Source organism: Pipra filicauda, unplaced genomic scaffold (assembly GCF_003945595.2).
Source record: "Pipra filicauda isolate LSUMZ 115617 unplaced genomic scaffold, ASM394559v2 scaffold56_size3634133_pilon, whole genome shotgun sequence".
In the NCBI taxonomy this organism is placed as follows: Eukaryota; Metazoa; Chordata; class Aves; order Passeriformes; family Pipridae; genus Pipra; species Pipra filicauda.
In genome coordinates this window covers 571,325-584,181 of record NW_024104720.1, presented here as the reverse complement: position 1 = coordinate 584,181, position 12,857 = coordinate 571,325, and the positions used below count along the sequence as shown (strand labels likewise).

At 37.7% G+C, this 12,857-nt stretch overlaps 1 protein-coding gene across 5 annotated transcripts in view; it reads right to left on the bottom strand.

The window, feature by feature from the left end:
- LOC113998190 (dynein heavy chain 5, axonemal-like) overlaps positions 1 to 12,857 on the bottom strand; it is a 155,203-nt gene that overhangs the window by 69,769 nt on the left and 72,577 nt on the right. For all 5 annotated transcript variants that reach the window (XM_027740667.2, XM_027740693.2, XM_027740695.2 and 2 more), the window contains 8 exons: positions 9,738 to 9,827; positions 9,403 to 9,639; positions 8,718 to 8,885; positions 4,666 to 4,872; positions 3,104 to 3,433; positions 1,573 to 1,779; positions 1,243 to 1,485; positions 271 to 425 (listed from right to left, as the gene is read on the bottom strand). In XM_027740667.2, the coding sequence (XP_027596468.2) occupies positions 271 to 425; positions 1,243 to 1,485; positions 1,573 to 1,779; positions 3,104 to 3,433; positions 4,666 to 4,872; positions 8,718 to 8,885; positions 9,403 to 9,639; positions 9,738 to 9,827 (1,637 nt within the window). The remainder of the gene's footprint in view (positions 1 to 270; positions 426 to 1,242; positions 1,486 to 1,572; positions 1,780 to 3,103; positions 3,434 to 4,665; positions 4,873 to 8,717; positions 8,886 to 9,402; positions 9,640 to 9,737; positions 9,828 to 12,857) is intronic.

Genomic DNA, 12,857 nt, shown 5'->3' with positions numbered 1-12,857 from the left:
TATTTTATTGGGATATTACAGAGGTGCATTGCAGACTCAAACGCCCAAGGAAAGGCATATTTTTTGTCAATAGCATAAAGTCAGAAAAACAAAGACCCAGGATCTCTCATCTACAGATTGTGCATTTGCACAGACAATTTTGATCAAAAATGTAGTTTACAATGAGGGATTAACTGTTTGAGAGGTTTGCATTTCTTTAAGTTGATTGTGAGCCATTTATTTCTCTGGTAAATTAAGGAGTAAATGTCTATGTACGCTGCACTGTGTTACCTTGTTAAAGTAATCTGAAAGCTCTCATATCCAGCAATATATGATGCTAGTCTGGTCAGACTCTGTTTTCCAGATCCACCCACACCCACCAACAACGCATTTCCTTGTGGAGTTCGAATAATCCGTGATATTTTAACCAAATGGATGATTGCATCCTATGCATAGAGAGAAAAGGGGATGAAGAGATGTAAAAATAATACCATGAAAAATGTATAATCAGCTAGAAGCATGTCACCAAGTAACTGCCTCTCAACAGCTACATGACTTCTCTGGAGCCTATGCCAAAGACTTAGCCCTGTACTTATCAAAATAAACAGGTGATTTTCCCCTGACTTCAGTGGGCAGCAAGCCTAGCCCAAAAGAAATGTCCTTACATGAAGCAATGTCATATGCGCTGTCTGTAGTCGGCAGAGCTGAGGGCATGCCCCCTAGAGGACAGAAGGAAAAGTTGAAAGGACTCCCCCAGCCTTCTAGCTGAGCTATTTACAGACTCTCTAAATAGGCTGACAGAGGTAAAATACGAGTACACTATCGACATTTCTTATTCAACGGCTATATTTATCTTGGAGCAAGAATTAATCTGAAATGTCCTAAAATCCTACCAAACCACCCAGTCTAAAGCTGAAGAAAGCATCGTGCATCAAGACCTTTGAGAAGGAGGTAACTTACAGGAAAGCAAGATGACAATCACAATGTGCACTGTATAAACAAATTAGTTGTGCTTTGAATTATGCAAAGAATGAGGAAGAGAAGATGAGGAACTGCAAAGAGATGGAATAATTTGTGGGAGCATACGCAGCTAGAGATGGCAGCATGGCTTCGTTAGAGTTCATTTGTAAGGCTCTCTGGATGCAAAGCTAGCCATTCTGAGCTATCTCCAAAGTAATGTGATAGAAACACACAAGATCTATGTATCAGTAAGTACAAAAGACCAGGTACTTCCGGTCTGAATATAATTACAAACAGCAATACCTTGAAAAATACCAGATCCATCTTTGATCCTCTGACAGTTTCATTGTACTGTTGCATGAACATCTGTAATCTTTCAGCCAAATAATCCAAAGATGGGATAGGCTCGTAAATTTTTGGAGCCTTCAACTCCACATCATCAGGTTCATCTCCGTTAGTCTCTGGGACATCACGCAAGAAATCCACAAAGTATAATTCTGTGCATTTATCTTCAAATAGATTTTGACCATGCTCTACAGAAACAATCTACAATAACACATTAAGGATTTCTTTAGTAATGAAACATGTCATCGGCCTCTTTCCGTCGCAAATACTGAAACACTATTTGCCTACCTTTTCCAGTGTGTCTTCAAACCAGTCTTTATCATTTTGGCTGATGAATCTGTCTGCAATAACACGTCTGCACTCATGTTGGAACAAGGCTACCAAAACACTGATGTTCTGGCAGACATCAGAAGTAACTGTAAGTATTCCTTGCCAAATACGACTGAGGTCTCGTAAATTGAAGATGTAATGAAATTTAGCTGGAGTCGGTAACATCTACGAAATAATGTCACAAACTATATTCAAATAACTGCTAAAGAAAAATATTTCCTACTTAGTATTAAGTGAGTACGGTAATTTTCACAAACTTCAGTCTTGCCAAGCAGAAATACATGCTTGGCATTTAAGAGAAAATGGTAAAAATGAAGAAATGACAGTAGCCATGAGCAGCTCTTTACATTCACACAGATTTCATCTGAGTTTCTTTGAATCCTTCAAGTCCCAGAAACATGCACTGAAGAGTAGCCAAGACAGGTTAGTTAATGACGGCATTGAAGGCCACAGTAAAAATGTCAGCACTGCTTAACCTGTGGTGTTGCTCCTGTCCTTTCTTCCAGATCATTTCTCTTACTCTCTTTTGTCCTTTCCCAAAACATGTGAGAAAAGGTTCATGAGAAAAAGGGAAAGTAGATGAGGAAGAGAAAACAAAATAAAAGAGAGAGGAAAAATGATAAAATAATATTTGGGGGGAAATTTACAACTTAGGAAAAGCCAGGTTTTCTCTTTAGGAAGTTAACTAGCAGTATTTCTGTTGAATATACTGGTCAATATTGACTAGCCAATAGTTTCACTAGAAGACTCTCTATTTCTCCCTGTAAGCCAAGTTTATATCTACAGAGAGTTGTTTTTGCAATTCTCACCAATCTTTTCAAGTCTAGAAAATATCATTGAACAAATCCCTATCTCTCTACTACTCTCCTCCATTTTTCTCATTAGAAGAACAAATTTGACACATATTTCTATGATGTAATTTTAATATTTTCAAATTTCGTTCTACACATACAGGTTTTTTGTCTATTTCAAAGTAAAATTTGCTTAGGAATTGCAGTTAAATATTTTTAACATCTGTTTGAAATGGAAAAAGTCAATATTTAGAAATTACTAAGTACCAGATCTCATTTGTTTTGAACTGATTCCCTCTCTGCCAAATTTGACTTCTTTTTTTAAATTCAGATCTTTAAAGTTTGTCACAATTCCAAACATCTTTAGAGAAGATTCCTATCTAATTTTTTGTTTCTTGTTTCTTGTGCTCTTGACGTTTACTCAGCTACAAGATCTCTCAGTCTTTCTATCAGCTATGCCTACTATATTATACATATATAATGTGATTCTTATATTAGCTATAGAAGACACTGCACGTGATTATGTTTTTAGTCAGCTAAGGAGGTCCTGAGAGCAACCAATTCAGAACAGAGGCATCAGTAAGTAGTTATACACACTGGTCACAACTTCACAATATGAAGTATGAATGCAAACAACAGTTCAAAAGGCCTGGGTTAGATGTTTCAAGGCCTTAATAGATAATAATAGGTAATTTTACCTTTCCTTTTGTCATTTGCCAAACCTTTCGACTTGTAGATACTAATGCTGAAGCCAGTTTACATATTTCTGCAGAGAAATGACGTTGTTCACAGAAATAACCTTCAGCTATTGTTTGAAATATTTTATCAATAGAGGAACTAGAAGGCAGTGTGCAGTTGTAGATGGTGAACTGGCGTTTCAGGCGCTGTGGGATGTCATTCCGACCTCCCCCAGGGTGAATCATAGCAGCTACAAACTGGATGTCAATCACATGCGTGAATTCTCCTGGCTTCTCCAAACTGTAGAAACCTTTCTGTTCCATCAGCTGTCTTACAATCTCATTGGTGACCTAGATATCAAAAAAAAAAAAAGGAGTTAAGTGTTTCAGGGTCCTCAATATGCAATGTGGCAACCAAACATATGCAGTGGATTGGCCACACGTAAGTGCCATGTGATAAGTAGTTGTGGACATGAAGTCAGACATTCAACTAGATTTGCATGATTTTAATTTAAGAACATTCAGCACTTTAAGTTTTCAATCCAGACCATATATTCAGATTGACACAGGCACTTATATAGTGACAAAGAAGGGTTAATTTAGCATAAAGTACAGTCACACATTCACTTGTATAGAGGCAGTGAGAGAGAAGGATTACAGAGCTATACTGGAAGCAGGAAAGTTACTTTTTCTCAGCAGTAATTTTTTTTTTTTAATTCAGATTTTCAGAGTATAGGTCTGTAAGTATCAATACCACAAGACAGCTTGCTAGTCTTGAATGTCAACTGTGATCATAGAATTGTTTAAGTTGGAAAAGACCTTTGAGATCATCAAATCCAACCATTAACCCGGCATTGCCAAGCCCACCACTAAGCCATGTCCCTAAGCGCCACATCCACCTGCCTTTCAAATACTTCCAGGGATGGTGACTCCACCACTTCCCTGGGCATCCAGTTCCAATACTTGACAACCCTTTTGGTGAAGAAATTTTTCCCTGTTATCCAATCTAAACCTCTCCTGCTGCAACTTGAAGCCATTTTCCCTTTTCCTATTGCTTGTGAGAAGAGATCAACATCCACCTGGCTACAACCTCCTTTCAGACAGTTGTAGAGAGCAATAATGTCTCCACTGAGCCTTCTTTACTCGAGGCTCAACAACTCTAATTTCCTCAGCCACTCTTCCTAAGCCTTGTTCTCTAGACTCATCACCAGCTTAGACTTCACATAATAGTAACTGCAATTTACAGTCCAGAGCAGATCAAAGAAGGAAATGCTTCCTTTCCCACTCTGGTTCTGAGGACTGCTAGTTTGGAAATTCCACTAGCTCTGCATGCAACCATACCAGAAGGCTTAAAAGCTACAGTGATTGCACTTGTGGCTTGACACTGTTCCTGATCTTTTGGGAATGATAGCTTATTAGTCCTTTCAAAAACTGGCTTGGGGAAATTGTTTTTAGTAAACATACTTGGTCTAGTCCACATTATGATACCATTTTCCTAAACTGTCCCATTTTGCAACCCACAGATCAGTACTTCCATCTGCAAAAATGGTAAGACCACCAATTTTCAAATGTTTTCCTTTTACCTGATCACCCCATTCATTAATCACAGGCATGTTGATGTCATCAATAAAGACAGTCATTTTCTTCCCTGACGGAGGACCGTATGTGGTGCCCATTCTTTTATCTACATAACTTTCTATGCTCCTTTGGAACATATTTGGTAGAGTTGCAGAAGAAAAGTTTAGGCATTTGGTCAAGTGAACATCAGGATCATACTTGCTTGTAAAATTCTGTAAGACAAACCAATTTAAAGTGTACCAGTAAATCCAGATGAATTCAGCCAAGAGGAGATGCAGACGCACAGCAGCCCTGCAAAAATCTCTGTCCTGCTATTAACTTCAAAATCTCAAAACCCAGTTTATTTCAGATAAATATACCATCTGCAACTTGAAATTCAAACTGTCGGTTAATGTTTTGCATAAAATTTCTAAGTATTAAAATTTATAAGCTTTTAATAGACTTCACTAAGTGTTACAACAAGTAGATATGTGCCAACTCAAGATGCAAATAAACTTTGCATTAACAATTGTCAGGATTTTTTCTAAATTCAAGGTGTTAGTGATGAACTATTATAGGAGACTGCAAGGAACAAGTGAAAAACCAGATCCTTTTTCATGTTTACACTACAGTAACATATCTTACTACAAAAGCAGTGTAAAGAAATGGTAGTTTAAAATTGAACCCAGTTACATCACATTTACTGATAGTTATCTTTTCTTAATAAGGAAACGAATCCTTGAATTTTATGAATATATACAATTTCCATAGCTGCTGAGGATACCCTAAAGCAACAAAGCTCCACTCTCTGTATTTAGTGAGGCTTCATAATAAAAATATGTAACCCTGGAGTCACACCAAGGGATATAGGAAATATTTTGTTTAGGAAAATTCTTGGGGCATAAAAATAGTGTTAAAAATTCCATATTCCCAACATAGTTTCTTTTTAAAGATTCTTCTGCAATGATGACAAAGTTGAATATCATTTAAATTTTCATCTGCATAAGAGGGTTGGCTAGAAATATTCCCATTTTGGTACCTCAGAAAAATAAATCTATACCATCGCTGATGAAGTGCTCTAAGAACAACTCCAGTGAAACATACACAACCTGTGACAACAGAAAGGAAGATACAGCCAAACGTCCTCAAAATATTTTGATTAATATTGTTAAACTGTTGATTTTGTTGATATGGTGATTGCAGTTTAAGAAAAGGTGCCCTTCAGAAACAGGTTTTTCTCAGACCTCACACAAATGACAGTTTATACATGCAATGTATATGCAACAGTCCTGTATTTGGTGAGTACTCTCGACAGGGTTGGTGCAGGTCACTGCTCAGACCTCTCTTTGGCACTCCAACAATTTGTACAAAGCTGATGTACCAGGTGCAGGTGCCTAGGGGTTGGCAGCGGGAGCTGTGGGGCAGCCCCTTGCAAGAAGGGGACGGGGTTCCTCATGCCAGACACAGCCAGTTCCAGCCACCTCCAGCAGATCCACTGGAGACACAGCCTCTGTAAGAAAGGGCAAAATGCTGCCTGGAAGTTGAGAGAGAGAAGCAGCCCTGCAGATACCAAGGTGAGAATAGAAGGGCAGGAGTTGCTCTAGCAGAGATTCCCTGCAGCCCGTGGTGCAGACCAAGGGGAGGCAGGCTGTCCCCCTGCAGCTCATGGAGGTCCACAGGGGAGCAGGTGAATGCCCAAAGGAGGCTGTGACCCTGTGGGAAGCCTGCGTTGGAACTCCTGGAAGGACTTGCAGACCCATGGAGAGAGAAGCCCAGGCTGGAGCAGGTTTTCTGGCAGGACTTGTGACCCTGTGTACTCACACAGGAATAGTACACAAAGAACTTCAGCCCCGGTAAGAACTGTAACCCATGGAAGGGACCCCATGTTGGAGGAGGAAGCAATGTGAGGACAAAGGAGAGGTAGAGTGGAGCTGTTATGTACTGACTGCAGCCCCCATTTCCCACCCCCTGCACTGCTCTGTGGGGAGGAGGTAGAAGAGTCAGGGATGAAGGAGTTAAGGTGACCCTGGGAAGAAGAGGGGGGTTAAGGGAGGGTGTTTTTAGTATTCTCTTTGATTTTCACTGTCTAATTCAATTTTTAACTAGAAATACATTTTAAAAGCATTTCCCAAGTCAAATGTTTTCCCCATGACAGTAATTGGTGAGTTGAGATCTCCCTGTCCTTACCTCATCCCCTGTGCTGCTGAGGAAGGGGAGGGAACCAGCAGCTGGGTGGAGGTGTTGCAGCTGGGCAAGGTCAACCCACTGCAACTAGGAATTCTCAAACATTCAAAAAGCATGCATCTGTTTTATTCATGATGGCATTTCAGAATGTTTACATGGTAACTGTAATATTGCACAGTACATAAACGAGAACTATCTTCGAAAAAGAAGAGGTGTCGAATGGGATTGTTCTTTTTAGTTAAACAATCAGAGAATTTTCAATTGTCTTATATCAAATTCATACTAAATTTTTGATTTTTTGCAATTTGTGAATTAATAACACAGAGATTAAAGATCACAAATTAACATTCCATTAGAAGTTCTTTTTTTATTATTTATACTGGCAACACACTCAATATTGAAGATTAATTCAGATTAATTCAGATTACTACTTGAAGTACTCAATATTAAAATCCTTTTACTTTCTCATGAAACCCACTGCTTAATCTGGAAATTTTTTTTCCACAAGGTGTAGGAAAGTAAAATTCTACAGAAGGTGAAAGCAGAAGGGGAACAGTTGTGAATGCAGATAACACTCACTCCTAACCTTAAATGAGATCAAATGTCTACTGACATTATGCTCTCTTGTGTAATGAACATACTTTGCTCTATAGCATAGACTCAGAGTAAGCAACTCCCAAGAATCAGCTCCAATTATTTTTAGGGACAGGAATGGCAGCTGAAGCCTGGAGGTTGCCAGTATCTGGACAAAATCCAGCATGCGGAATATCAAGACCACCACCCAGACCCCGCCTCTTCACTTTGCTAAAATAGTTCTCCAGCTGGTGCCAGGAACAGAAGTTGACATTACACCGGCATGCATGTTGGCATCGACAGCCAAGTTGAAAAAGTAGTATTAATGGCTGCTGGCATGGGTACAACTTGCTTTATGTCAGGGCTCAGAAAGCACATGGCTGGAGGGCATAAAATGGCTCCAGATTTTAAGAAAGCCAAAGGTCAGTTTAGGCCAGTGTTTTTCAGCTATTTTCAATTTCAAGACCTCTGTGAATCCTCCAGTGGAGGTACAGATGCCTGTACGGCAAATTCAGCTGTCCCAACAGCAGATCAGTTTTATTTAGCTACCTCTTATTGATCAAAGAGTCTACAGAGTCCCCTGGACAATAGAGACATCATGCTGAAAACTATTACACTCACATTTTTTCGAGTAAGGGATGCCAAGTTTGGTATGACATGTGAGTTTGTTCAGCCTTTCAATTATTGACTTTTCTGTAGTAAATCATTAATATTTGTAAGTAACATATGTTTAACCTGCACTATTTTATAATACAGAAACATTTATTTGTTAATTTAATGATAATCCTGTTTTGTTTTTTTTTTTCTAAAGAACATAATGACATTTTCAGTGAAGAAATTGAGAGAGCAGATAATAATAAATTTACCCTCTAAAAACCACCCTGAATAAAGGAGTTCTTTCTCTTCAGTTTGGTTTGAGAAGAAAGACTGGAACAGAGGCGTACAAAAGATCAGTTCACATTTGGCACCACTGACAAAGCACAGGAAAATTAAAAATCTTCCAAGGATCAATATTTTCTTAGCAAAATCTCCAGTTTGACCTCTCAAAAGAAAAGAAAGCATATGAAAGAGCATTTATCACATGACCTTGTGGCCACAGTTATCAAAGCTTAAAAGAAACCTTTATATTAAAATGTAGATAGTTAGGGTTTTTTGCTTGTAGTCCATGTGAGTACTGGCAAAAGGCCTCAGTAAGAATGCTAATATGTAATCTGAAGACAAATCAAACTACTCTTAGATTTCAATTTAACATTTATGCCAATGTCAATTATTGCAATGTTAACATACAAATATATTACATATGTTTTTCCATTCCACCTACCTTAATCATAACTGTTTTTGCGGTTCCCTGTTCCCCAATTAGCAGAACAGCTTTTCCTTGCCTCATGACAGTGTGCATTAGAAAGTCTGTTCGGACACTGTCTACGTTTGGAACTAGAATGGAAGTATATTCTGGTACTGAATCTTTAGGATAAATATATTCAGGGACCTGCATAAGAAAGAAATGCATATATTCTGAGAATTTCTACCTGCCCAAGAATCACTTTGCATCAGAACACAAAATCAAATGTACTTGATAAAATTTACATTAGCAAAACTTTTCTTCCTGAAAGCCAAGCATCCATTTATAATCAATCAGTGCCTTCCCCAGCTTTTCTAAAAGGGTTTTAGACTAACAGGATATTTTCACTCCACTATTCTCTAGTACATAATAAAATGTTTTCGTTGCTGGGAGTTCTTTAACAGTAGGGCGATAGACAGTAGACAAAGCTAAGATCACTTCTGTTTCACTTCCAAAGCTATTTCAAATACATGTTTCTATTCTCTGCCTAAGATACTTACGGAGAAAAGAAAAACATATTTCAAAAAAGAAACTCTCAAACATTTGGTAGGATTAATCTTGTTAACCAAATTATGTAGGGTTTGAAACAATAAAATAATATGTCTCTTACCAAATACATTTTCTATACTCATTTAGAAAGCTTAGCATGTTGCAGCATACAAACCTTCTTTGACCAGTGCTCCCACTGGCCACAGGAATCGATACCAAATTCGAACATGGTTTCTTCTTCATTCACAGCTGGTAGTTCTTTTACTGCAGAGTGTTTCCGTAGGAACAGCTCCATTTTCAGCTTGTCATCTGGTTCCAAAAGAGCTCCGGCTGACCACATCACAGCGAAAATGAACAAGCGAGCAAGATGTTTCTCACTGAGCTGCTTCTCATCTCGGTCAGACAGTAAACCCTGCAAAGCAGATGCAATATGTAACTACAGCCCTCCATGAACAATGTCCCAGCACAAATAACAGAATCAGAGAAAGAAAAGCGGAATGCTGTATCTACCTGTAGGAGGTCAATAGCTTGTTTGATGTACATGCACTCTAAAATCGACATTTTTGGTGTCACGGCAGAAAAAACAAAATCCATCACATCCTGGAAAGAAAAAAACATCATTCAACAATTCGTTTACCAGTTTCAATGGTATGATTTATATTTAGATTAGACCAATTTCTTAATTTTAAATATATTCTAAACTTTATCCCAAATAATATTTTTCCTCATTTCTGGGATTATAAATATTCAGACTTAGATCATGAATTTTTTAATAACAATAACATATTAGAAAAATAACTTTGAAGTAACACAGTCAGAACTATTCATATGAGATCCATACAGGAATTTCCTGACGACAACTTGAAGACTGCTTTTCAGTTTCATCAGGGATCTCCACTGGAGATTTTAATCTACCATTGCCATTTTTGTGGTAGGAGGATAAAAGTACTAGAATTGTTGTAATGATATGTGTGTGTATATATATATATATACACACATATATATATAAAATCAAAGAATCACAGAAGATGACAAGTTGGAAGGGACCTACAAGGATCATCGAGTCCAATGCATAACTTCACCACTATAAATTTCTGTCTATCTGATCTGTTCTGACTGCATCATAATGTCTCTCTTGAAACCAATACTCTCATTTTCCTGTAGAATCCTGACAGGATTCAAAGGGAATTTTGGAATTCATTTTAATGGAACTTGACTTTCCTCATGTTTCTTCCTAGTGATGGCTACCATGCCTGCCTTTGTCAAGTGTTCTGAAACATCTTGAGTAAAGTTTCAAATTGATGTAAAGTTCTACCTGAGATTTGCAGTGCAGAATTGTTTTATAATATCAACTGCCATCCCTAATACAGACTGATATAAATTATAGCCTATTTACACCTTCATTTAACAATCTTTAATATAATTCCCTCCTTATAGGTTCCATTTGCCTTCATAATCTTTGGAAATCAATGCTGCCTGCTCATTCTGAGAAGTGAAAATATGGGAGACAATAATTTTGGAGGAATTCCATTAATAGTTGTCATGTCCTGTAAGGGAGAAGGCTAAGACAACGAAGACTTTTGATCACCCAAAGATGTAAACAATTACCTAGATATTTTTTAAAAATCACTGAGTTGTTTAACCACATACTCACCATCTTTATTTCAATTTTCAGTTTAATGTTTGCCGCTACAGTTCTCTAAGGACTCTATGCTGATATTTATTGGCACAGAGACTGAATCAAGATTTTTACCCATCCTCCTGAGTTCCATCCCACTAGAATACCAAGTAACACGCGTAACAAATATATACATATTGTGATAAAAAACTCTCTTAAGCATCTTAATCTAGAGTAGGGCTCATGGATAAGCGGTCTAAAAAGACAATCTGAATGTGGGCATACACAGAATCATAGAATGGGTTGGCTTGTAATGGACCTTAAAGCTCATCTAGTTCCAGCACCCCACCATGGGCAGGGATACCACTCTATCAGCTTGCTTTTTTTGTTATTTCTTGTTGCCTAGCAAAAGTGCTTCCACCTCTGTCTGCTGCTGTTTGTGGGTTTCCCTCAAAAATTCCGTAAGAGTACAATAGGGTGCTCAGTCGAGTAACTGTGGGGGTTGTGGGTGCCACAAGGGAGTGCCTACAAGCAGTGTGGGAAATTGAAGTCTAAAGACTTTTAGAATTTGGACCTAAATCTCACTGAGATTCAGCTTCTTCATCTGTAAAATAGACTAGATGTCTCATAGGGCACCGTAAATTGTTTAATAATTGATTTGACACACACAGAATAAAGATATTTCATGCATCAAAGTATTCTGTACTGTCAAGAGCCCAATTTTCACCAGAACTAGTTTTATGGTGCTTATGATTCCAGTGAGGTTTCTTATTCCAGTGAGGTAATTCTAATTCTTTCAGTTTATGAAAAAAAAAAAATCAGTTCTACACACGCTAGTATGTTATTGCTACTACGATTTTTAAAATAATACATGGCTGAAAAGAGGATGCAAGATCAAGACAGAAATTTGCATGGATTGTTGGGACAGAGGGACTGAAAAATTACTTGCATCGTGACAAATACACACAAGTTGTGAAGAATTTGGATCAGGAATTTGTTATCCCTTACAATGAGATTGAAAAATGAAGTCAGATGATAAAAACTCATATGAAAAGGAGATCCTTTTCCACAGAGTACAATCGCTATGGAACTCAGTGGACTCGACAACACTCTTCAGGACACGAGGCTAGCAGCATACTCAAAGGGTTTAGACAAGCACAAGAACAACTCAATAATCTAAAGTTATTAATATTTGTAACATTAATTTTAACATCAGCATTAAAATATTAAATTTAAGAAACTCTTTGGATTATGTATTCACTTTTATGCTCCAGGGGCAATACCAGCCTTTACACAAATTGGATTAGTGTGAGATCTAATGTGGAGGGAGGAATTAGTCACATCCGAAACTTAAGTTCCTACTCGACTTTTTTTCATTTAAACAGTACGTAGACATGCTGAAACTTAAGTTACTCACATAGCACCCATCACTGGTTTGAGCTTCACACTTTACAGACAAACTTAGTAACACCACCCACGTAATTATTTTAATTATTTCAGTTCTTTGAAACTGTCTCAGAGAATTACTTCCATTAGCAAAGCAATTCTGTTGCTTACAGGTAGCAGCATCATTTACAAACAAGGAAGTGGCAATAGAGCTTCTAAATTTAGGAGAGTAGAGATTTTTACAGGGGAGTTTACTTGAAAGTATTGCTAAGCAGGAAATGTTGCTGACAAAAAAGGAGGGTGAAAATCCAACCCTTTGATCACTATTTTAAAAAAATCCTGTGGAAATACAAAAGGACTCTAAGATAATCTTAAATCAAAATAAGGTTGGTTTGGGGAGTTGTTTGGGGTAGAGGGTTTTGTCTTTTGTATTTTGGGTTGGGGTTATTTTTAATCTATCCTTGTCTTCAGGCTACCTCCTGACCTTTTTTTTTATATATGTATAAAACCCGGGGACTTACAATGCAATTTATAACATACATAAAAAGAATAAATACATTCTTGCCACTGATTCACAACTATTATTCTCTAATTAGTTTCCTCCTCCATTACTGCTCCTTGCTGTA